The sequence below is a fragment of the Salvelinus fontinalis genome, chromosome 12 (genome assembly GCF_029448725.1).
Source record: "Salvelinus fontinalis isolate EN_2023a chromosome 12, ASM2944872v1, whole genome shotgun sequence".
Taxonomy (NCBI): Eukaryota; Metazoa; Chordata; class Actinopteri; order Salmoniformes; family Salmonidae; genus Salvelinus; species Salvelinus fontinalis.
In genome coordinates, this window is record NC_074676.1 from 21,079,524 (window position 1) to 21,106,703 (window position 27,180).

At 41.5% G+C, this 27,180-nt stretch overlaps 1 protein-coding gene across 4 annotated transcripts in view; it reads right to left on the reverse strand.

Moving 5' to 3' along the window:
- The window catches only part of LOC129866955 (SH3 and multiple ankyrin repeat domains protein 3-like), a 269,385-nt gene that overhangs the window by 131,250 nt on the left and 110,955 nt on the right, over nt 1–27,180 (reverse strand). For 3 of the 4 annotated variants that reach the window (XM_055940012.1, XM_055940014.1, XM_055940015.1), the window contains 2 exons: nt 9,141–9,249; nt 202–353 (listed from right to left, as the gene is read on the reverse strand). In XM_055940012.1, coding sequence (XP_055795987.1) covers nt 202–353; nt 9,141–9,249 — 261 coding nt within the window. Of the gene's footprint in view, nt 1–201; nt 354–9,140; nt 9,250–19,601; nt 19,816–27,180 lie in introns of those variants that run through there. The other variant, XM_055940013.1, reaches the window with a different exon arrangement.

Sequence of the window (27,180 nt, forward strand, 5' to 3'; positions counted from 1 at the left end):
GTGCAATCTACATGTTCTATCATCGGCTGCCGCACTCATGTAGATCAAGAAGAGGGTCATGGTCCATGAAGATGATGGGCTTCTCTCCGCTACAGCTATAGCTCTCAAGATGAGAACAATTATATGAATCATATCAGAGCCATTCAGTTATGACACATCCATTCACTGAGTACATGCCCATGCGCGTCTGTGTGTACTCACTATGAGCGCTGTATGGTTCTTGGTGCGGACAGCCTTGTGCAGGGCAGTGATGCCATCTTGGGTCCTGAAGTCCAGGTGAGCTCCTCCACTCTTCAGCACCTTGATGAGCTCTGCACAGCCCTCCAGCTGAGATGCCATGGTCAGAGGACATTCTATAGCACACAGGGGGAGAAAGGAAACCTGTTTAATATGCAACAGGGCAGCTTTCCAGTGTACATTGAGGATGGTACTGAGACAGAAGCATGTGTTCTGCATTAGGGTTGACTTTCAAATGTAGTATGGTAGAGGAATGCAGTGGAGTGTAAATGCCCATACATTGACACTCCCACCCTATGGATGACCTCAGATTAGATTCGATTCGATTGGAATCATGTTTTTAATCTCATCACATCCCATTAATCTCATCATATCTCATTCTCATTAGTAAATGCTGTCCTTCTCATACCAGTTGATGAAGAAATGTCTATTTGGTGCTTTCCTCCATCCTTCAAATGAAGTCCCTGAAGATCTCATATCACATGAAACTATCAGACTAACACTGGAGTAGAGGTGTTAATCCCAGTATTCAACCTGGCAATCATTATATTATGGCCACCTAATCATCCCTAGCTTCCAAATGATTTCTACAAAGCTACACTATATATACAGAAATATGTGTACACCCCTTCAAATTAGTAGATTTGGCTTTTTCAGCCACACTTGTTGCTGACAGGTGTATAAAATCAAGCACACAGCCACACAATCTCCATAGTCAAACGTTGGCATTAGAATGGCCTTACTGAAGAGCTTAGTGACTTTCAATGTGTCACCGACATGGGGTGCCACCTTTGAAACAAGTCAGTTCGTCAAATTTCTGCCATGCTAGAGCTGCCCCGGTCAACTGTAAGTGCTTTTATTGTGAAGTAGAAACGTCTAGGAGCAACAGCGGCTCAGCAGTGAAGTGGTAGGCCACTCTGGAGCAGTGGAAATGCGTTCTCTGGAGTGATGAATCACGTTTCACCATCTGATGGACAGGAGAATGCTACCTGCCCGAATGCACAGTGCCAACTGTAAAGTTTGGTGAAGGAGGAATAATGGTCTGGGGCTGTTTTTCATGGTTTGGGCCTCTTATTAATTTGAGTGAAGAACAATCTTAACGCTACAGCATACAATGACTTTCTAGACGATTCTGTGCTTCCAACTTTGTGGCAACTGTTTGGGGAAGGCCCTTTCCTGTTTCAGCTTGAGAATGACCCCGTGCACAAAGCGAGGTCAATACAGAAATGCTTTGTCGTGATTGTTGTGGAAGAACTTGACTGGCCTGCACAGAGTCCAGACCTCAACCCCAGCGAACACCTTTGGGATGAATTGGAACACCGACTGTGAGCCAGGTCTAATCACCAAACATCAGTGCTCGACCTCACTAGTGCTCTTGTGGCTGAATGGAAGCAAGTCCCTACAGCAATGTTCCAACATATAGTGGAAAGCTTTCCCAGAAGAGAGGAGGCTGTTATGGCAGCAAAAGGCGGACAAAGTCCATATTAATGCCTATGAATTTGGAATGAAATGTTCGACCAGCAGGTGTCCACATACTTTTGGTCATGTAGAGTATATGGAATTGTTTTAAGAAGGACATACCAAGGATAATTTTGCTATTTGATTTTGAATTTTAAAACCCCATGAAGTATAAAAACAATATAGAAAAAAAGTATTTGATCAAAACATATTTTTGGCCTTGTTGCTACAGTATTAGTGTAATGTAAACACATTGGATAACAGATTTACTACATGGAACAACAGATAGTCCCCCCAAATGAATCAAAAGGAAGTTTGTTATTGTTATATTGTTATTCTTTTATTTATTAGAAAAAATTGTATACATGTATTTAAACCCTTATTTTTGGCACTGAACAGTCTCCATATATACTTCCATCCATTTTTCCAACTGGCACCGGGGGACCTTCAGACGAGTCTTGTGTCATGAGCGTGTTCGTGGGAGTCTCATCTTTCCGTAGAGGGGTCATAACAGTTTGTAGACCAAACCGTTCCGACGCTACAGATGATTTTGTGAGAAGACAGATTTTCGGGGTGTCTCATGGTCTGGCAAACACCGCTCTAGCTCTGTCACCTGTCACCATAGATGCAGAAGTGCGACATAGATGGATGTGGTGGATTTTTATGGGGATAAAAAAGTTTAATAGATTTTGCGGGGGTGCGGACATCAACCGTAAGGGGTTAACTTGTAATGCAGCAAAAATAAAGACTAACAATGACTATAGAATCCCTATTCTGTGCTTGAGAAATCAATTAGTTGTATACAAATAAATCAAAACATTTGATTAAGAAGGCCTTCCCCTTTTAAATGACTCTGATTAGAGTGATAAGGGAAGAGGGAAAAAACGATTTCCTTTTCCAGATGAATCCACTCTCATGCCTTTCAAGTGATTCATTTAAGAAGACAAATACCGTGCCTTTGATGGCCTCGTCAGTGAAATGACTTTGTGTGAAAAACATGATGGAGTTGGTATTTATCAAAACCAGACAGGGACAAATAAGAGTGTCCGAGTTGGCAAACAGCCTGTGTGTGTGTGTGTGTGTGTGTGTGTGTGTGTGTGTTTTTTACATTTCTTCATCAAATACACCTCTTCATCAAAGAAAGTGCATGGGATAAACTGTGGGTTTAGTACAGGGTTTCCCAAACTCGGTCCTCGGGACCCCAAGGGGTGCACGTTTTGATTTTTGACCTAGTACTACACAGCTGAATCAAATAATCAGCTAATCATCTAGCTTTGATCATTTGAATAAGATGTGTAGTGTTAGGAGAAAAAAAAAACAGAGTTCTCTCTCTCTCTCTCTCTCTCTCTCTCTCTCTCTCTCTCTCTCTCTCTCTCTCTCTCTCTCTCTCTCTCTGTCTCGCTCTCTCTCTCTCTCTCTCTCTCTCTCGCTCTAAATATTTGCAAAAACATGAGGAGATTAGCATGAAACAATCCAGCTTTACCCAACATGCATTGGTATGGAGCAGAAAGGGCTAGACGGAAATCGCTCAGCAGGCAGCCAACCAGAATAATCAGGGCCGAGCTTGTTATCTACCTCTATCTGTCCGTCTAAGTGTTTACTTCCATCTAAGTGTTTACTTCCATCTAAGTGTTTACTTCTATCTGTGTTTCTGTGTCAGTCGATCTCTGCATCAGTCTGTCTGTCTCTGCGTCAGTCTGTCTGTCTCTGCGTCTGTCTGTCTGTCTGTCTGTCTGTCTGTCTGTCTGTCTGTCTGTGTAGTAGTCTGTCTGTATAATATCTCTGTATCTGTCTGTATGTCTCTGTATCTATCTCTCCCTCTCTTAAACACTAGCAGAGGCAAATTAGTTATCACTGGCATTTTTTAAGTTATGCCCCCTTCCATCCTTAACATCTGTAGGGATGATTTTTTTATACATCTAGTCAATGTTTTTATTCATGTTTTTTAACACTGTTTTGTTTGATCTAAATGAACATCTGCAGGTGTCTTTGATTCCATAATGTCCGGGGCCTCATTTTTAAATGTTACAAAAAATATAAAAATACTTACAAAATATACCCCAATTACCATGAGAATTTCCTTTCCTCCACCCAAACTTTAGACCGTGTCTATGCACATTTTCTAGTGAGTGTTGTATTACAAGCAGGCAAGTATGTTTTTGTGCAAAAGATGGATATGATGAAAAGTTTATTCATAAAAACATAATAACAAGATGCAGAGAAGAGCGTAAATCGGCTATAATAATTAAACATAGTATTTTATTTCCAATTTATTTTCATAACCATTGCAGAATAAATTCCTCATCTTTTCTGGCCGTGATGGGTTCACATTCCTGAAGTAGCCATACAACAAATTACCATTTAATTGTAACTAGGAGCGCAACATCAACGCATATTTAGCCTAATCTCGGAGCCTATACCAGCAGCACATAAAAACACAAAAATATACTACCATTCAAAAGTTTGTGGCCACAAATGTCCTTGTTTTCCATGAAAACATACATGAATGAGTTTCAAAATTAATAGGAAATATAGTCAAGATGTTGAAAAGGTTATAAATAATGATTTTTAATTGAAATAATAATTGTGTCCTTCAAACTTTGCTTTTGTCAAAGAATCCTCCATTTGCAGCAATTACAGCCTTGCAGACCTTTGGCATTCTAGTTGGCACTTTGTTGAGGTAATCTGAAGAGATTTCACCCCATGCTTCCTGAAATACCTCTCACAAGTTGGATTGGCTTGATGGGCACTTCTTACGTACCATACGATCAAGCTGCTCACACAAAAGCTCAATAGGGTTGAGATCTGGTGACTGTGCTGGCCACTCCATTATAGACAGAATACCAGCTGCCTGCTCCAATTAAGCACCGTCCACAGGGTATGGCATGGATTTGCAAAATGGAGTGATAGCCTTCCTTCTTCAAGATCCCTTGTACCCTGACCAATCTCCCACTTTACCACCACCAAAGCACCCCCAGACCATCACATTGCCTCCCCCATGCTTGACAGATGGCGTCAAGCACTCCTCTAGCATCTTTTCATTTTTCTGCGTCTCACGAATGTTCTTCTTTGTGATCCGAACACCTCAAACTTAGATTAGTTTGTCCATAACACTTTTTTCCAATCTTTCGCTGTCCAGTGTCTGTGTTCTTTCGCTCATCTAAATCTTTTCTTTTTATTGGCCAGTCTGAGATATGTCTTTTTCTTTGCAACCTTGCTTAACTAAACAACTTCTTCGCTCGCTTTGAGGACAATACAGTGCCAACGACATGGTCCGCTACCAAAACCTGCAGACTCTCCTTCCCCGCAGCCAACGTGAGTAAAACATTTAAACGTGTTAACCTTCGCAAGGCTGCCGGCCCAGATGGCATCCCTAGCCGCGTCCTCAGAGCATGCGCAGACCAGCTGGCTGGTGTGTTAACAGACATATTCAATCAATCCCTATCCCAGTCTGCTGTTCCCACATGCTTCAGCAGGGCCACCATTGTTCCTGTTCCCAAGAAAGCTAAGGTAGCTGAGCTAAACGACTATCGCCCCGTAGCACTCACTTCTGTCATCATGAACTGCTTTGAGAGACTAGTCAAGGATCATATCACCTCCACCCTACCTTACACCCTAGACCCACTCCAATTTGCTAGCCGCCCCAATAGGTCCACAGACGATGCAATCACGCTGCCCTAACCCATCTGGACAAGAGGAATACCTATGTAAGAATGCTGTTCATCGACTACAGCTCAGCATTTAACACCATAGTGCCCTCCAAACTCGTCAATAAGCTCGAGACCTTGCAACTGGATCCTGGACTTTAACGGGCCACCTCCAGGTGGTGAGAATAGGAAACAACATCTCCACCCCACTGATCCTCAACACTGGGGCCCCACAAGGGTACGTTCTCAGCCCTCTCCTGTACTCCCTGTTCACCCATGACTCCGTGGCCATGCACGCCTCCAAATCAATCATCAAGTTTGCAGATGACACTACAGTGCTGGGCTAGATTACCAACAACGACGAGACGGCCTACAGGGAGGAGGTGAAAGCCCTCGGAGTGTGGTGTCAGGAAACAACTTCACACTCAACATCAACAAAACAAAGGAGATGATCGTGGACTTCAGGAAACAGCAGAGGGAGCACCCCCCTATCCACATCGACGGGACAGTAGTGGAGAAGGTGGAAAGTTTTAAGTTCCTCAGTGTACACATCACGGACAAACTGAAAAGGTCCACCCACACAGACAGTGTGGTGAAGAAGGCGCAACAGCGCCTCTTCAACCTCAGGAGGCTCAAGAAATTTGGCTTGTCACCAAAAACACTCACAAACGTTTACAGATGCACAATCGAGAGCATCCTGTCGGGCTGTATCACCGCCAGGTACGACAACTGCTCCGCCCACAACCGCAAGGCTCTCCAGAGGGTAGTGAGCTCTGCACAACGCATCACCGGGGGCAAACTACTTGCCCTCCAAGACACCTACACCACCCGATGTCATAAGAAGGCCAAAAAGATCATCAAGGACAACAACCCCTCGAGCCACTGCCTGTTCACCCCACTATCATCCAGAAGGCGAGGTCAGTACAGGTGCATCAAAGCTGGGACCGAGAGACTGAAAAACAGCTTCTATCTCAAGGCCATCAGACTGTTAAACAACCATCACTAACATTGAGTGGCCGCTGCCAACATACTGACTCAAATCTCTAGTCACTTTAATAATAAAAAATTGGATGTAATAAATGTATCGCTAGTCACTTCAAACAACGCCACTTTATATAATGTTTACATACCCTACATTACTCATCTCATATGTATATACTGTACTCTATACCATCTACTACATTCTGCCTATGCCGTTTGGCCATCGCTCATTCATATATTTATGTGTACATATTCTTATTCATTCCTTTACATGTATAAGGTAGTTGATGTGAAATTGTTAGATGACTTGTTAGATATTACTGCATGGTCGGAACTAGAAGCACAAGCATTTCGCTACACTCGCATTGACATCTGCTAACCATGTGTATGTGACCAATACAATTTGATTTGATTTGATTTAGAAGGCCAGCACACCGGAGTCACCATTTCACTGTTGACATTGAGACTGGTGTTTTGTGGGTACTATTTAATGAAGCTGCCAGTTGAGGACTTGTGAGGTGTCTGTTTCTCAAACTAGAAACTCTAATGTACTTGTGCTCTTGCTCAGTTGTGCACCGGGGCCTCCCACTCCTCTTTCTATTCTAGTTAGAGCCAGTTTGCGCTGTTCTGTGAAGGGAGTAGTACACAGCATTGTACAATATCTTCCATTTCTTGGCAATTTCTCGCATTGGATAGCCTTAATTTCTCAGAACAAGAATAGACTGATGAGTTTCATTAGAAAGTTCTTTGTTTCTGGTAATTATGAGCCTGTTATCGAACCCACAAATGCTCCAGATACTCAACTAGTCTAAAGAAGGCCAGTTTTATTGTTTCATTAATCAGGACAACAGTTTTAATCTGTGCTAACATAATTGCAAAAGGGTTTTCTAATGATCAATTAACCTTTTATAATGTTAAACTTGGATAGCTAACATAACGTGCCATTGGAACACAGGAGTGATGGTTGCTGATAATGGGCCTCTGTACGCCTATGTAGATATTCCATAAATAATCAGCCGTTTCCAGCTACAACAGTCATTTACAACATTAACAATGTCTACACTGTATTTCTGATCAATTTGATGTTATTTTAATGGACAAAAATGTGTCTTTTCTTTCAAAAACATGGACATTTCTAAGTGACCCCAAACTTCTGAATGGTAGTGTATTTTGATAAACAAAATATTGAACAACAATTTGTCTTTTGCATAGAAGTGTGGGCTGTAGCATTTAGCCTACTTTTAAATTGTTTTGAATATAGGCTACAATAAATCTTGCAGAACTGCTATAGGCAACATGCATGTTTAGTTTGAAAAAGTCACCGCAAAATATATATTAATTTTTTTATTTTAATTTCACCTTTATTTAACCAGGTAGGCTAGTTGAGAGCAAGTTCTCATTTACAAATGCGACCTGGCCAAGATAAAGCAAAGCAGTTTGACACATACAACAACACAGAGTTACACATGGAATAAACAAACATACAATCAATAATACAGTAGAAAAATATATATACAGCATGTGCAAATGAGGTAGGATAAGAGAGGTAAGGCAATAAATAGGCCATGGTGGCAAAGTAATTAAAATATAGGAAGTAAACACTGGAATGGTAGGATGTGCAGAAGATGAATGTGCAAGTTGAGATACTGGGGTGCAAAGGAGCAAGATAAATAAATAAATGAATACAGTATGGGGATGAGGTAGATTGGATGGGCTATTTACAGATGAGAAATGTACAGGTGCAGTGATCTGTGAGCTGCTCTGACAGCTGGTGCTTAAAGCTAGAGAGGGAGGTAAGAGTCTCCAGCTTCCGAGATTTTTGCAGTTCGTTCCAGTCATTGGCAACAGAGAACTGGAAGGAGAGGCGGCCAAAGGAAGAATTGGCTACGGGTGGGTGCGCGTGCTACGGGTGGGTGCGCGTGCTACGGGTGGGTGCGCGTGCTACGGGTGGGTGCGCGTGTTACGGGTGGGTGCGCGTGCTACGGGTGCTACGGGTGGGTGCTGCTATGGTGATCAGTGAGCTGAGATAAGGCGGGGCTTTACCTAGCAAAGACTTGTAGATGACCTGGAGCCAGTGGTTTTGGCGACGAGTATGAAGCGAGGGCCAGCCAACGAGAGCATACAGGTCACACTGGTGGGTAGTATATGGGGCTTTGGTGACAAAACGGATGGCACTGTGATAGACTGCATCCAATTTGTTGAGTAGAGTGTTGGAGGCTATTTTGTAAATGACATTGCCGAAGTCGAGGATCGGTAGGATGGTCAGTGTTACAAGGGTATGTTTGGCAGCATGAGTGGAGGATGCTTTGTTGTGAAATAGGAAGCCGATTCTAGATTTAATTTTGGATTGGAGATGCTTAATGTGAGTCTGGAAGGAGACGTTACAGTCTAACCAGACACCTAGGTATTTGTAGTTGTCCACATATTCTAAGTCAGAACCGTCCAGAGTAGTGATGCTGGACGGGCGGGCAGGTGCGGGCAGCGATTGGTTGAAGAGCACACCTTTACAAAAAATGTGATCAAATTTGCCATTGCTCTTTCTTTTAGAAACTGCTGTGATCTAATTCCAATAGTTCCAAATTATAAAGGGTGTTACTATCAACATAAAAGGTTAATGGAGGGCGTTTTCCAGGCGGAGTTATAATGCTCCTTCACGTGCGCACAGGTTTATAACGGGAAACCTGCGTATGTATGGCGTGCGCCAAATGTAAATTTCAAAATAAATTATGTGTGTATTATTTTCAGAAATGGCGCATGGCAGATACTTAGTGTGAAATTTACGCAACGGTTATAAAGGAGATGCAACAGGCTCCTCACCTCCCGATTCAGGGTCGTGGAAGTTGGGGTCCAGACCTTTCTCCAGGAATTTGGACACCTTCTCAACGTTCCTCTGCTGAACATACTCCATAAACTTCTTCAGGTTCGCCTGGAGACAGACAGAGAGAGAGTCCATGTCATTCAACTAGTATCAAAAAAATATTTAAATGTATTTCATGCAAATCAAATTCAATTAAATATTGAGGAAGGGGCAGAGGTGGAGAGTTTGAGAGAGAGTGATAGAGAGAGAGATAAAGAAAGAGAGGGGCCAGGAGGCAAGAGCAATAGAGAGGAAGAGAAATAGAGTGGAGAGGCCAGGATACATCAGGGAAGGAGGGGAGAGAAAAAAGAGAGGCAGTGAGAGAGAGAGCAAGCTAAAGACAGTTATGGAGATAAAGAGAACAAATGTAGGGAGAGAGAACTCTGTGATTGGGTGAAGTAAGACTCATGTGGATAGAGATGTTTAATAATGGAGGTGAGAGATGAAAGCTGAAGCACACTGCCGTGTTCCTGTGTGTGTGTCCAAGTGGAAGATTTAGGTGGATACAGTAGTGCATTAGCCACTTTGGGTAGAAAGCAATATTCCATCTCTACTGTACTTCCAACACAGCAACAAAAAAACACTCCTTTTATCCAAAACAGCATATCGTACAGAGCACTTCTCTTTACAGGATCAGACCATTTTCCCCAGGCCATTTCCTGTTACCAACTAGTTCCTACGTATATTGTGCATTGTTAGTAAAGGATTGTTTCTATCCAAAAGTTTTTAACCACTAAGCAGCTGATTCTTACTGGATTGTTTTGAGTAAAGGACACTATAAAGACAGCACTCAGGTTTGGGGTCAAGTCCATTTCAATTCAATAAATTCAGCAGATTAACTGAAATGTAAAGGTCCAATGCAGCTGTTTTTATGGTAAAATAAATAAACAAAGATAGCTTCTTAGCAAAGAGCAATTTCTCAAGCAATCATTTTTCTAGGCCTGTCTGGGTGTGGTCTGAGTGGGGAAGGGGAAAACAGAACATTTGCTGTTATTTCCAGAGATGTCATCAGGTAGGCCAAAACTCTATTCCACCAAAACTGGCTCAAATTGCAGGTGGTCTTTTCAAACAGTTCTTGCACTAAAAGTCATTATCATAATTTTCCCAATTTCACAGTACTATTCCAGCCTCATAGTGTGGAAATATAAAACACAGAAATATCACGTTATTGACTGCACTGGGCCTTTAACATACGGCACAAAATGGAAAACATCTGTAATGTAGATTGGGTGTGTGTACAGCCATTGGTTATTGAAAGAAGAGGAGTTGAGGTCTTTCCTCTCAATATTCAGTTATGTGCTACAATTCCACACCAAAGAGGAAATTTAGGATATCCTTATTTTTGTGTCCTCGTTGCAGTGAAGCATGTCATCCAACACAGATGACTCTCTCACTAAGCTGTTTAGAGTGAATAAGGACGCATACACATCTGCATCTGCAGTACAAGGCTGGACAGCTCATTCATAAAATAACACCATGCACACCCACACTCATGTCTGTTATTGATCGATTTGGTTGTCTTTTTTTCTTCGCTTTTAAAGGAAAGATTCACCCATTTTGAATGTCATGTCGTTTTTGTGCATCTCTGAGTGATGTTCTATCGATTCCTAGGGTCATTTCATGTTTTCATGTGTATCTGAGGTGTTCACCGTTTAAGCAGAAATACAGCCGATATGACGAATTTTGCATTGTATGACTTTCACACCAATTGCGAAATATCATCCTGCTGCAATCCGTCAAATATTTATTCGGAACAAGTTTGATTTATGTGGGGTTTTTGCATGTCAAAATAGGCTGTGATCAATAGAAAGTGTTCTCTGGGACACGTGTTCTGCCACTGACTGGCCACGCAATGACACGTGCGTTGCTAGAATGAATGAATCTGTTTCTCTCTGCCTGTTTTGTATGTTTGCAATGCCTCACTGCAGTAATGTAGCCTATCAATTCATCACCACTTGCCAATGTGATCACACCACGCTCTTGCCATTCAAACTTCCCCACCAGCTCACTGCCATTGCTGTAGCCTAATTTATATTCAGCAAGCCAGAGCAAGGTCACCTACATCTCTCCTCAAACATGCCTATATTAGTTTTTAAAAATTGCTCGACATGTGACCAAACTATATTGTTATTCCTGAGACTCACATTGTTCTAGGTTATTCGTTCAAGAGCTGTAAAAAGAGGAATAGAGAGGGAAGAGAGAGAGAGCTCAGTGGAGATGCTGGCGAGTGGAGAACAACTGTCCTCTCTCATTGAAGACACAGAAGTTCAAGGCCCACCGAAGCACTGCAGCCATTGTTAGCAGAAAACAGAATCCCTCTATCGTGGAATGGAAAAATGGCAATCTTTTAAAACATTTTTTAAAATAAATATTTTACCTTTATTTAACTAGGCAAGTAAGTTAAGAACACATTCTTATTTTCAATGACGGCCTAGGAACAGTAGGTTAACTGCCTTGTTCAGGTGCAGAACAACAGATTTGTGGTCAATCTTCGTGTAAATCAACAACCAAAAAATCGAAGAAATTTATGGTACCAATAATTGCTTCTAATATACCAGATATACAGTATGTCCTTGAACCAATTATTTTCAAATCGCACACAGAATAAGTTACAAGGATAATTAGTTGCTAATAGCATCCTGCAGTACCCCGGTTAGCCTGCAACGTCACTTCCTGGAGTAGCTCAAACTGTGAATGTCATGTCAGAGAGGAAAAGGAGAAGTTATACGATTCACTCCGCCCAAAATCTGTCCGCGTGAGATAAGGCCATTTTTGTATTGAGTTCTATGAGAGCGTGTCAAATTATGTGAGGCTTATTTCATGAAATAGAAGTTTCAAAACACTGATATAAGTGGATGCGTAGCATTCCGGCAACTTTGAGAAAAATTACTTAGTTGTGCCTGTTGTTCACGTATATCTGCCCTCTCATTGGCAAAAATTGTCCCACCTGATCTCTCCTGTCTTCAACCATCTAGAAAATGGACTTCCATTGTTAGAGCGGTCACTCTGCTAACTTGTCAATATAATAAATAACCTTTTTGCAGCGATTACAACCTCGAGTCTTCTTGGGTATGACACTACAAGCCAGAGTCACAAATATGATAACTTGCTGACTTTAACACCAATGACTCGTGACTTGACTTGGACTTGAGCCTTATGACTCAACCTGACTTGATACCCTCCCCAAGCCCAAATATTAAAAATGATGCTACTTAAAAAAGTGTGCAGCGCATCAACTCTTCATTTAACGGATTACAGTTTGAATCGGACAGCAGCCAATCAAATTGTGCCAGCTGAGAAAAAGTTGTGCGTGGCAATGCAGAAGAACGTCGGCGGGTGAATTCAGATGGAGCCTTTGGAAAGACGATACCCAAAATTATTATTTTTGGATATAAAGACGACGCTGTATCAACAAAAAACGGATTGCAACTTGCAAAACATGCGGGAAGAAAATTACTTTGTTCGACATTTGAAGCTGCACAAAGAACGGTAAGTCGTGGCTAATATAGCCGACAGCTATATATTTTATTACTTTAATAGTGTATAATGTAGGCTAACGTAACGTCAAATCAATGAGCCTCCACTCAGTCAGTCAGTGCGGGAATGTGATCACTGCACCCACAATCTTGTCTGATGTTACTGCTGTTCCTAAAATCATTGACATACGTTAGCCTACTGTGTGTGTGTGTGTGTGTGTGTGTGTGTGTGTGTGTGTGTGTGTGTGTGTGTGTGTGTGTGTGTGTGTGTGTGTGTGTGTGTGTGTGTGTGTGTGTGTGTGTGTGTTAAGGTTGGGCGATTGTGTACAAGCCTACATCGCCCGATTGCGCCCCATAGCGATCCTCGATAGTCGATCACTAATGGGGGTGTGTCTTTCTCATGGCTACCCATGTAGTTCCATGGAAATATAACATTTATTTGGAAAGTAATGAACATATAGATATTTTTAAAAGCATCCATGATTTGCGTAAATGTAATATACTATTACTCTTGTTAAAAATATGAAATGGTATTACATTTGGTGAAGAGCACATTATGACTTGTTTAGGACTCGAAACTCAAAGTTTAGGACTTGAGACTTGACTCGGACTTTCCTGTCTCGACTTGGGACTTGACTTGGGACTTGACTGCTAAGACTTGAGAATTACTTGTGACTTGTAAAACAATGACTTGGTTCCTCTTCTGATACAAGCTTGGCATGCCTGTACCTGGCCCAGCGTTGTCAGGATTTGGCCAGGGTAGGTCGTCATTGTAAATAACTGAATTGCCTAGTTAAATAAAGGTTAAATTTCAATCTCCAATCCAAGTTTATAATTTTAAAAGGCTAATTGATCATTAGAAAACCCTTTCGCAATTATGTTAGCACAGCTGAAAACCGTTGTTCTGAATAAAGAAGCAATAAAACTGACCTTTAGACTAGTTGAGTATCTGGAGCATCGACATTTGTGGGTTTTCTAATGATCATTTAGCCTTTTAAAATGATAAACTTGGATTAGCTAACACAATGTGCCATTGGAACACAGGAGTGATGGTTGCTGATAATGGGCCTCTGTACGCCTATGTAGATATTCCATTAAAATCAGCTGTTTCCAGCTACAATAGTCATTTACAACATTAACAATGTCTACATTGTATTTCTGATTATTTTGATGTTATTTTAATGGACAAAAAATGTGCTTTTCTTTAAAAAACAAGAAAATTTCTAAGTTACCCCAAACTTTTGAACATTAGTGTAGGTAGCGGTAAAGTGACTATGCATGGATAATAAACAGAGAGTCGCAGCAGGAAATAGCCCGGGTAGGCATTTGCTTAGATATTCAGGAGTCTTATGGCTTGGGGGTGGAAGCTGTTAAGAAGCTTTTGGACCTAGACTTGGGGCTCTGGTACTGTTTGCCGTGCGGCAGCAGAGAGAACTGTCTATGATATGACTAGGTTGGCTGGAGTCTTTGGCAATTTTTAGGGCCTTCCTCTACTCTACGCAGTGCCTTCCGTTCGGAGGCCAAGCAGTTGCCTTACCAGGAGCTGATGCAACCATTCAGGATGCTCTCGAAGGTGCAGCTGTTGAAATGTTTGAGGATTTGAGGACCCATGCCAAATCTTTTCAGTCTCCTGAGGGGGAGTAGGCATTGTCATTCCCTCTTCACAACTGTCTTGGTGTGTTTTGACCATGATACTTTGTTGGTGATGTGGACACCAAGGAACTTGAAGCTCTCAACCTGCTTCAATACAACCCCGTTGATTAGAATTTGGGCGTGCTCAGCCCTTCTTTTCCTGAAGTCCACAATCATCTCCTTTGTCTTGATCATGTTGAGGGAGAGGTTGTTGTCCTTGCACCACACTGCCAGGTATCTGAACTCCTCCCATAGGCTGTCTCATCATTGTCGGTGATCAGGCCTACCACTGTTATGTCGTCGGCAAACTTAATGATGGTGTTGGAGAAGTGCTTGGCCATGCAGTCATGGGTGAACAGGGAGTATAGGAGGATCAGTGAAGCACATGTGATGTTACCTACCCATACCAATTGGGGGCAACCCGTCAGGAAGTCCAGGATCCAGTTGCAGCGGGAGTTGTTTAGTCCTAGGGCCTTAGCTTAGTGAGGGCACTATGGTGTTGAAAGCTGAGCTGTAGTCAATCAATAGCATTCTCATGTAGGTGTTCCTTTTGTTCAGGTGGGAAAGTGCAGTGTGGAGTGCGATAGAGATTGCATCATCTGTGAATCTGTTTGGGCGGTATGCAAATTGGAGTGGGTCTTGGGTTTCTGGGATAATGGTGTTGATGTGACCTATGACCAGCCTTTCAAAGCACTTCATGGCTACAGACGTGAGTGCTATGGGCCGGTAGTCATTTAGGCAGGTTACCTTGGTGTTCTTGGGCTCGTAAATCTAGGCGACCACACGTGCTATGAAAGAGAGAAAAAATATAGATATGCCGGTGTTTACCCTGATCAGTGGTGGAGAAGTACCCAATTGTCATACTTGAGTAAAAGAAAAAATACCTTAATTGAAAATTACTCAAGTAAAGTTACCCAGTAAAATATTACTTGAGTAAAAGTCAAAATATTTTTGGTTTTAAATATACTTAAGTATCAAAAGTAAATGTAATTGCTAAAACATACCTAAGTATCAAAAGTAAAAGTAAAAGTATGAAACATTTAAAATTCCTTATATTAACCAAACCAGACTGCACAACTTTTTTTTAAATGTATGGATATCCAGGGGCCCACTCCAACACTCAGACTTAATTTACAAACAAAGCATGTGTGTTTAGTGAGTCTGCCAGATCAGAGGCAGTAGGGATGACCAGGGATGTTCTCCTGATAAGAACGTGAATTTGACAATTTTCTGTCCTGCTAAAGCATTCAAAATGTAACGAGTACTTTTGGGTGTCAGGGAAAATGTATGGAGTAAAAAGTAATTATTATTTTTCAAGGGTTTTTATTTTATTTTAACTATTGTCTACATTGTAGAATAATAGTGAAGATATCAAAACTATGAAATAATGTAGTAACAAAAAAAAGTGTTAAACAAATCAAAATATATTTAAGATTTTAGATTCTTCAAAGTAGCCCCCCTTTGTCTTGAGGACAGCGTTGCACACTCTTGGCATTCTCTCAACCAGCTTACCTTGGAATGCTTTTCCAACATCTTGAAGGAGTTCCTACATATGCTGAGCACTTGTTGGATGCTTTTCCTTCAATCAGCGGTTCAGTTCATCCCAAATCCTCTCAAATGGGTTGAGGTCGGGTGATTGGGGAGGCCAGGTCGTCTGATACAGCATCTCCATTCCTCTCCTTAGCAATTACAGCAATTGCACAGCCTGAAGGTGTGCTGGGTCATTGTCTTGTGGAAAAGCAAATGATAGTCCAACTAAGAGCAAACCTGATGGGATGCTATATTGCTGCAGAATGCTGTGGTAGCCATACTGGTTAAGTGTGCCTTGAATTCTAAATAAATCACAGACAGTGTCACCAGCAAAGCACCCCCACACCTCCTCCTCCATGCTTCATGGTGGGAACCACACATGCAGAGATCCTCCGTTCACCTTCACTGTGTCTCACAAAGACACGGCGGTTGGAACCAAACATCTCAAATTTGGACTCATCAGACCAAAGGACAGATTGCCACCGTTTTAATGTCCATTCTTCACCCAAGCAAGTCTCTTCATCTCATTGGTGTCCTTTAGTATTGGTTTCTTTGCAGCAATTCGACCATGAAGTCCTCTGAACAGTTGATGTTGAGATGAGTCTGTTACTTGAACTCTGAAGCATTTATTTAGGCTTCAATTTCTGAGGCTGGTATGAAGTTATCCTCTGCAGCAGAGGTAACTCTGGGTCTTCATTTCCTGTTGCTGTCCTCATGAGAGCCAGTTTCATCATAGCGCTTGATGGTTTTTGCAACTGCACTTGAAGATAATGTCAAAGTTCTTGAAATTCTTGAAAAATATCTTAAAGTAATGATGGATTTTCATTTATCTTTGTTTATTTGACCTGTTCTTGCCACAAGGACTTGGTCTTTTACCATAATAGGGGCTATCTTCTGTATACCACCGCTACCTTGTCACACCACAACTGATTAGCTGAAACGCATTAAGAAGGAAACAAATTCCACAAATTAACAAGGCTCACCTATTAATCTAAATGCATTCCAGGTGACTACCTCATGAAGCTGGTTGAGAGAATGCCAAGAGTGTGCAAAGCTGTCATCAAGGCAAAGGGTGGCTACTTTGAAGAATCTCAAAGATAAAATATGTTTTGATTTGTTTAACACTTTGGGTACTATATGATTCCATATGTGTTATTGCATAGTTTTGATGTCTTCACTATCATTCTACAATGTAGAAAATAGTCAAATAAATAAAAACCTTTGAATGAGTACAGTACTGTATATATATATTTTAGTCAAATAGGTTTTTCTTCACAAATGTGTGCACTGGGCCTTTACTAGTCCTGCATTAGCTGACCTATACAGCCGTCTGTAGCGTGGATTTTTTTTGTTGTTGTTGTTGAAAATGTATTTTTTTCACAAAAGTAGTACACTGGGCCTTTACTGGTCCCTCATTAGCGGACCGATATAGCTGTCTTTAGGACAGTTCACTACTTTTCCCTGTTACCCCCCCAAACATCTTCCAGCTGCTATGATACAGTTGCTTGCTGTATAACTCTGATGGAGCTAAATGTGCGGAATTGTTTTGCATGGAATAATCAGACATTTGTATGTCTGACTATGCTCTTCAAAAGGTGATGATATTACAACCAAATAGTTAACATTTAATTAAAAATCCCTTGAAAACGGCACACGGTTGTCGATGGTTTTAGCGGAGCTATGGGTCTCCTTGCCCCCCAGCAGGCAAATCGAATACTCTACACCTTCATGACGTTTTATTGAAAAGACCAATAGAACTACCTAACTAGGGATTTCGACCAGAACCTTTCTGGTCCTTACTGATCTAGTTCCATACTACTACTGAAACAAGGAAGTGTGCAAGCAAAACACCACAGCCGTATAAAGTACAATGTGAGGACAATGCATTTTGAATACTTTAATCTAAATAAAAGGTTGAGGTAATTTCCACTTCAATTCAATCACTGAGTGATTCAGTTTGCATTTGGTTTACTTTCTGAATTGAAATGGAAATGGTAGTGACTACAACCCTGACCCCGACCCTTCAAAAATTAGCCCCATCAACCAACCTGTAAAATATTCTCAATCAATACTATTGATTTAGAAACCTTGGGTTATTTGAGAGATTCCATATGCCGACTATAGTTTCTGTGAACTATGATTAGGGCAAATTCACGCCAAGACAACCCTAAAATATTTTGGGCATTTCAGATTGTTCTGGAAATTGTCAGACAGAATAGAAACTTAATCAGGAGGGATGTTTGACATGCTTTTTACATTTGTATCACAAAAAACTGTTGAGATGAAAGTGATCATTTTATAACCCTTTGAGACACATGTCTCCTGTAAGACCCGATGATCTGTGAACCATACATAATACAGACAACATCTTGGTGTCATTAATCTACTTATAATGGGCTCTAACATATGGAGTATGTCTAGATTCTGACAAAAAATATATCCTATTCATGTATTCAACATTAAAATATTAAAATGAATATCTCAAAAGTACTCTTTTTGATTTAGTTAATTTAAAGGAAAATGTATTGGCCCAATACACTGTACAAGTACCTTACATTCCCAGAGTGGGCTCTCTGCTAATTCTGAAGTGATGATAGCTTTTTTAGCACAACCAACACAGTGAATGGCAAAATGGATTTAAAAGGAACTCCCTGTGCTGGTGATTTGCTGAATGTGCAATCCTAAAGGGCTGTTATTGGTTACTGACCTATGATGTCAATTTCTATGTATCAAATGCATCATATCTTCAAAAGTACAACAGAGCCCACTCTGGAAATGTGATGTGTTTGAAGAAAAAATTGTTCCGTACAATATGTAAACAACAATGGTTTTATGTTAAATAAATGAAAGTGACATTTTTTAAAATCTGAATCGAGACATACTCCATATTTGAGAGCACACTATAAGTAGTATAATGACACCAATATGTTGTCTGTATCATGTGTGGTTCACGGATCATAGGGTCTTACAGGAGACTTATAGGTCTGAAAAGGGTCTAAAATATAAAAAGCAAATCAAACATCCTTCCTCCCAATGAAGGTTCTATGAGAGAATTGCCAAAACAATCTGAGATACCCACAATGATTTTGGGCTGTCTTGGCATGGAATAGCCCTTTAACTTCATTCCAGCTAATATCGCGGAGGAATAGGAAATAGGTAATACAATATCGATACAGCATCTGAAATTTTCAATACAGTATTAACACACAGTATTGAAAGTAGTCAAGAATATATTGACATAGTATTTAACATAGCTTTATGGTGAGATAAAGAGATGGTATGAAACATATCTTCTAAAGGAGAGGTAGAGCTGGGTTCAGATAGACCCTTCTGCAACCCATCTGGCTAAAAGAGAGATATCATTACTATTCTACCCTTTCAAGGTTTCTCTGTCTCACTTGTTACATAAGCGCTGCATGCACTGAAACCTACAGTACACACACACACACACACACACACACACACACACACACACACACACACACACACACACACACACACACACACACACACACACGCACACACACGCGCACACACACGCGCACACACACACACACACACACACGCGCACACACACACACACACACACACACAGTAAAAGGTACAGCAAAGTAAAAGCATGCGTGACACAAACAAAGGATTATTTTTAGACGTACACACACTCGCACATATTTACACAAAAAAAACACTCACATACAGACACACACACCAAACACACACACCTTGTCTGTGGCCAGCGTTGCTGATTAACAAAACATCATGTAGAAGGCGTGTTCAACTCACCATGCGAGGCGACAAATATATTCCTCCTTCCAGAATCCCTCTCTTTAACTCCTCCACAACTTGACAGCTCTCTCTCGCTCCCTCACTCACAGCCATCTCCTCCCTTCTCGCCCCTACCAGGCTCCCCCTCCCTCGCTCACTCACACACACAGACACACACACGGGCACCGAGAAAGTCTGGCACTGAGAAAGACTGCCGACTGCTCCTCTCACCATCCTTAGCCATACTGAGGAGAAATTCACTCCGGCTTTTTTCAGCTTATCTGAGAAGCAGTTGTTATGGTGATAGGATACAAAGACTGAGCTCTGACTGTCAGCAACATACATGTGTGGGAAGAGCAGTCTGTGCGTGCATGTGTACTATGAAATGCGTTGCTAGAAGGGTCAGAGGGATGTTTAGCTAGCAGTGTGTTTTGTTTGATGTGTGTAATATTGCCCGTTGAGCGCGGAGGAAAGGAGACATCTTTGTTATGGCTAATCTACTCAAGTACACAAACACACACACAGATGCAAGAATGTATAAATTCACACATACTACAGTGGAACAGTATACTGTAGATTTTCCTCCAGAAGTGTGTGAGAGAGAGAGAGAGAGAGAGAGAGAGAGAGAGAGAGAGAGAGAGAGAGAGAGAGAGAGAGAGAGAGAGAGAGAGAGAGAGAGAGAGAGAGAGAGAGAGAGAGAGAGAGAGAGAGAGAGAGAGAGAGAGAGAGAGAGAGAGAGAGAGAGAGGAGAGAGAGAGAGAGAGAGAGAGAGAGAGAGAGAGAGAGAGAGAGAGAGAGAGAGAGAGAGAGAGAGAAGAGCAGCTCAGTGTGTAAATAACCAGGGTTTCTCAAATCTTACCTTAACATTAGAGAGATATTACTACCTATGTCTGCTGCAAATATTGAGGCGGCTTATTCTAAAGCTTACCCAATAAAAATTCACAAAATCACAGATTTGGCACACCATTGCGCACACATCATAAAATATATTGAGACAAATGACAGACAGTAGTCTACCAGTAGAACTCAATTTATTGAACATAATTAATGCCTGCTATATTTATATTTGAGTTCATTTATCTCAGTTTTCATTTGAATCATATTTTTATACGTTGTTTGTTTGTATCAACTGCAAAGACACTGGCAACTTTATTTATTAGTAAAGTCGGAAAGTGGACACAGAGAGATGATAAAACATGTGATTCCATGTTGATCGGAGATCTTCTGTGTATAAAGGAATGCTGGAATAGTACCTGTTCTAAGAGGTCTGAGGTGTTAGATTAAGAGCGTTTTCAAGTGCAACGTTAATATCGATGGTTTTGGGAAATAGCTCGGAGATATAACGATGCTCCTATGAAGGCTCTAACGATGAACTTAGCCTTAAGATGCTTTTGGGAAACCTGGCCTAGGAGTGGTTCCAGCCGCAGCAATATGGTAGCACAAATCCCTTTATTGAAATACCAGCGCACGTACACACATGCACACACCATTGTCTGTCTGCTAAGGCAGGTAGCCTAATGGCTGGAGCGTTAGAAACCGAAAGGTTGCTATTTCGATTCACTGAGCGAACAAGGTGAAAAATATGTCGATCTGCCCTTGAGCAAGGCACTTAACCCTAATTGCTCCAGGGCCACCATCAATAATGGGTCCGGGGAGTTGGGTTACGCAAAAAACACATTTCCATTTTCACACTCGTACAGGTTACCCACTTGTGCACGCAGTGAACAGGACAAATATAAGCACCCCCTATTTGACCTTGAAGAATGAGCGTCAGTCAAGGCCAACTCAGAGAGTCTGGCTCCTCCAAGCAGCTCTTGGAGAAGGAGGAGGAAAAAGGGAGTTGAGGGATACAGTATGAAAGAGATGAAGGGAAGGTGTGAGATTGACAGAAAAGGTATGAGAAAGCAGTATATAAAAGTGAGAGTGAGAGACAAAGAATATCAGAGACTATAATAACAGAGAAGTGATGCCGGATTCAGACAACAGCAGGGCTTGTCCTTGCCGTTCTGCCGCCCTAGGCCAGACCAAAAAAGGCTGTCCAGATATTGTGTCGACTGGACCAAAAATCACTATCCGTGGATGATGAAGGCCGGTCTGGACCGCACCAAATCTGAACCAAACAGACGTCTATGATTGGTTCAGATATCTGTGGATGTGTAAATCAAGGCCGGTCCAGACTGCCCCAAAAAAACACGTCCAAAAGGCGTCGGCCCGTGCTTGAGGTACCTACACTTTGGCCTGAGATAGAATTGTATGAAATGCTCATCTGTGGTAAGCTTAATGTTTGTAAAACACCAAAAAAAGATGTCCGGTCCAGGCATGACCAAAGAAAAACGTCCAAAAGACGTTGGCTCATGCTTACTGGGGTGTAGCATACCATGTTAGCCGCACTGAAATGTTATGTATGCCCATCCATGTGGTAGCATCATCATTTGCAAAACAGGCCGTTGCATTTTTCTTTATTAGTCCTGATTCCTATGACTAATCAATTTGGCTATTTAAGCTTTGAATATCAGCTACCCAACTTTTTCAGGAGTTATCGTGAGCCTATTTTCAATGTGTTTACACAACGGGAAATGCAGAGGTATTTTTCGCTATGATCAGCTTGTCAAAAATTTACCATTTTACCTGAAACGACTGATCAAGACAATGGGGTGAAACTCCTAGACAACAGTTGTGATTGTCCATTCCATATAGTCCATTTTACTTTGACCTGTCCTGTTTTTAGGATATGTTGTTTGTTAACATGACACTGCATTTTTTGTTGTTGACTGAGTGTCATTTGTTGACTGAGTGTCACTAACTAACGTTAGGCTATTTGATTAGAGAAACCTACATGATGTAAAAAGTGTCCGTCTCATTACATTGTCATACATTTTATCTCCATTCTTTGGTCTACAGAAAAGGCTACATACGCTATCTACCATATCCTGTATCTGCTACATGATTTATGTTAGATTCTTTTTTGACGGAACGTTGGTGTAGCGCCGCAGCAATGCATCTCTCCAACAGCACCCTGGAGAGGCACGCTGGGAATGGACAAACAAAATATTTTGCGCCCCTGCCTTTGACAAAGTGGGCACTGCTTATCACAGGGCGGCATCAGCGATCACCTAAAAAGCCCATATGCCACTGTTTGAGAGAAATAGTCATTGTTTTTTGGCAGAATTATGTGAGTTTTTATGTGTTGTTGTTGGAGGTGCATCTTGGTCAGTTTAGCTCAGAAAAGGTCGCTCTCATCAATCTGCCGCCTTAGGCCTAATGAGTGACCTAATCCTGCCTAATGAGTGGCCTAATCCTGCCTAATGAGTGGCCTAATCCTGCCTTATGAGTGGCCTAATCCTGCCTAATGAGTGGCCTAATCCTGCCTAATGAGTGGCCTAATCCTGCCTAATGAGTGGCCTAATCCTGCCTAATGAGTGGGCCGGCCGTGCACTATAGAGCCGTCCAGAACCCTACTGTGCTGGCTCGGATGGGTTATGTTCATAGTGTCCTTTCCAGCATGGTTCCAGCAACAGTGGTGGATGTGTAACCAGTCCAGCCCAGTACAGCTTGGATTGGCCCTATAGTGGGAATCAGGCTTGTGAGTCTCTGCAGAGACAACGTGCGAGAGGTTAGGTTGAAGCATGTTAGCAAGATTTTGGGGGTAGGGGTTCATTTCATTTTTGTGGTCAGGTTAAGGTTAGGTTAAGTCATGCCAGCAAGCGGAAGGTTAGAAACCATGCTTGAGGGCGCAGCATTGCCAAATGTAAAGAGCAGACAAAAAATGGTCACAAAACAATCGGTCTACTGTTACATTTCTGGTGTGATTTCAGGCTGCCTAGTTCAGTTTAATTCACAACACAGTTTCAGGGACTGAGGGATCAATATGACCCACACACACCGGTCATCGTAATGTTATTACCAAGGGAACCCATGTCGTAGCAACGAGAAGACCTCTCCATGGTAACGAGGTATGCACACAGAAAAAGATTAACCAGCAAAAGAGAACTGACAGATATGGGGCAAAACACACACAGGTGTCACACACGCAAACATACACACACAACCACCGTCTACCTAACAGTAAGAGACCAATCAGCACTGATTACAGAGCCAGGAAAGAATTTGACTTCTCTCAAACAGCCCATACTTTTCTCTCCACTGTAACGTAATATGTACTAACACAGCAGAGCCAACACCCAGCAGCGGGATCCTATATTCACTGTCAGAGCATCAGAGCACAATCTGATATCAGAGAACATTATGTGGGGCTATATAACTTCAGAATCTGATATAACTTACAGCACATTCTTCCCAATGACTCCCAGAAACCTGAAAAAAAAAACGGAATATCCTGTCCCAGTCTCCACTCCTCCAATAACAGACTATTTCTGTATGTGGTGTGGGGAGAACCCTGCAGGTACTAAAAGGAAAGAACGGCGAAAGATAGAGAGAAAGAGCAACATAGGTAGAGTGAGAGTGATGAAGGATAGACACTTCTCCCTACATGCCGCAGTGTCAGCGGTACACGGAAGTACAATCTAGTCCGCCATCCACAGCAATTTAGCATGTGTTTACTACAGCAGATAGCCCTCCTGATCCACTTCCTTGTCTCTGCAAGGTGCCCGCTCGGTTTTCAATATGATTTCCGCTATCTCTACACAGCAATTTGATTTACACTCTGTGCTGCTGTTAGTGGGCCATGAATATGTTCTCATCAGGGTCACAAATAAGCAGGAGAGACTGAACGAGCAAGTACACAGTAAACACTACATAGTCTGGTAGAGAGCAAGTAACCAAGTAGGTATTTACACTTCAGATCTTGCAGGGGAGAAAGTAGCCAAGTAACCAAGTAAATAAATAATCCCATGGTTTCATCTTGAAACTCTTTCTACCTCCAGGAGTTTCTACTCTCAGAGATAATCTACGACCTTCAGATAAAGGCTCCATCACTGCGATGTCCAAGCCAGAAAGAAACCTAGTCATCCATCTTTCTCTCCCTCTCCTTTTCACTGTCAGTCTCTCTCTCTCTCTCTCTGCGTTGTCTTCTTTCCTTCAGGTATTCCTCATTAAATGTAGCTAATCCTACATTTGCATTTTGTTCATCAGTATACTTTGTCTACATAGTGTAGGACAGTACAGTAGGAGAACCAAGTAGGTGTATCTGGCCTACATTTCTTCCCATCATCCCTTCATAGCTCCTGGTCACAGACAGCTGGGTATGTACCGTCACGGATCAGCAGTCATTATAAAGCCAACTGACATGATGTTTATTCACCATGCCCCAATGTATACTAGTGGGTTAATGTTCACTAGCCTGTGACATACACACATGGTATCACACATCACAACTACTTCATCAGTACATACAGTATGTGAAAAGTGAGGCTGGACTACACATACTGTACACATCCAGAAAGGACTTCATCCTCATGAATATGTCATGTATTCACACATGTCCTGAACCATCACTACTACTTCTTAACCGTCTCACATGTGAACATTAGTCACACCTGATTCAAATTGCCCAGGTACTCGGGTAGGCAGGGGCATTAATTAACCATAAGCCGGTGCAAACTCTGCCTGCCCAGCAAGCCAGGTGAGCCACGTCAAGTGCTCTCTACACACAAGCCTGGAACGTCATAACTAGTTAGGCTAACCATCACATGTGAATACTTACTGCCTGTAAAAAACACACTCAGCCTATATGCCCAGAAGTTTTAGGGATCAGAAGAATCTGGATGCTTCTTGAAGCATGTCAACACATCATGATATCAGTAATTGGTAAATGGAACAGACAGGCATTTTTCTGCCATTGAAATCATAAGTCCAAACGGTGTAAATTCCATTTTGGGATGGAATGACACTTTCAGTGTAAACCTAAATGACTAATACCAGATATAAAGTATGTAGAAAACATAAGGAACCTATTTATTTTGTAATAAATCATCTTTTCAGAACTAACAATCATCAAAAAAAAACCTAGACAGTCAGGGAGAATTGAAAATTCCAAAACCAATTCATTTAGCAGTATTGATTTTGTTATTATGTTGGAGAAAAATAACACAGCAATAGCATTAGAGTGGGGAAGGAAAAATGATCTGTTATTGGTAGAAGTTTGGAACTCTCTTTCTTATTGTCTATTAAATATTTTATCACTTGGTGATGTCACTATAGAACGCCAAAACTTCATCCTACCAAAACAGGCAGAACTTTTAGGCCGTTTTTTCAAACATCATTACCATCATTTCCATAGTTTTACAGTATTATTCCAACCTCATAGTGTGGAAATATAAAATACAGAAAAATAATGTTTTTGACTGCAGAAATGTCTCTACACCGCTAAGATGGGGTGCCTCTAAAATTCAGCACGCGGACGGGCCGAGCACACTCCATGCCACACACCCTGACACGCCCACCACCTAAGCTCCTTTTTGGGCGGCAGATAGCCTAGTGGTTAGAGCGTTGGGCAAGTAATTGAAAGGTTGCTGGTTTGAATACCTGAGCTGTCAAGGTGAAAAATCTGTCAATGTGTTCTTGATCAAAGCACTTAACCCTTGTTCCAGAGGTGCCGTACTATTACGCAGTACTACACTATCCAGTGCATTTTACAATAAAAATATATAAATCTATATTGTTTTTGTTTACCCTGAGTAGCGGTCTAAAAGCCCAGGGCCATATGGCCTTCAGACAGCTACATGGCTGTGGACCAGTGTTATTTAAACCTTTTCAGTGGGGACTTCAATTTTTCTGCCAGAATAACGCAACCTTCAAAATCAGTAAATTCAAGGTTTTACACCAACAAATAACTTTCAATTGATTGCATTTTCATCTCTTATCAAAATTAAAAGAATCCAATAAATACATTTACTCAATAAAATTGTATTTTTCAAAGATCTTTCTCTTAAACGTTTGCATGTTGTCCCATACAATAATCTGTACTGTACATTTTTTGTTCCTAAAAAAAGAAGCCCTTTTTAAGGTTACTCTATCACCAATTGAATTTTGCTCTGCTCGGAGTACCCCTAAAGTACCCCCTCATGTGCATTTTACGAGTAAGCCTATGGACTCATTAGTCTTCATAAGTAACCTCTGTGGATAGGCAAAGCACCCCCAGGGATCCTAGTACCCCTGGTTGGGAACCAAACAATGACCATGCCACTGGACCAGCCAGCCAGCCAGCATCACTGCCATACCATAGCAGGACAGCCAGATGTCACATTACCATAATTCTATCTGCATCCTGACCTAAAAGACAGGTACTGTAATGTACATAGGCAAGGCTATTACTACCAGCTGGACAAGGACCGCATACACAGCTCTGCTCAACTTCTATGAATATATTTGCAAAAATCTATTTACTTTTATAATACAAATCACCAATGTCACCGTCGTATAGATCATATTACCATGTTATGTTATCAACAAGTAACAAATGGTGTCAGTTCGAAATGGTGTCTTACTTTTACCCACTTCCAAGCATAAAAATAAACATTGGTTATCTTAAAAGCCTGAAATCTGTGCAACCCAATGTAAACAGCATTAGCCTGCAGAGCTGGTTCCAGATCCCCTACTGTTCTTTTGTTGGCTGAGTCTTATAGAAGGGTTAAGATGG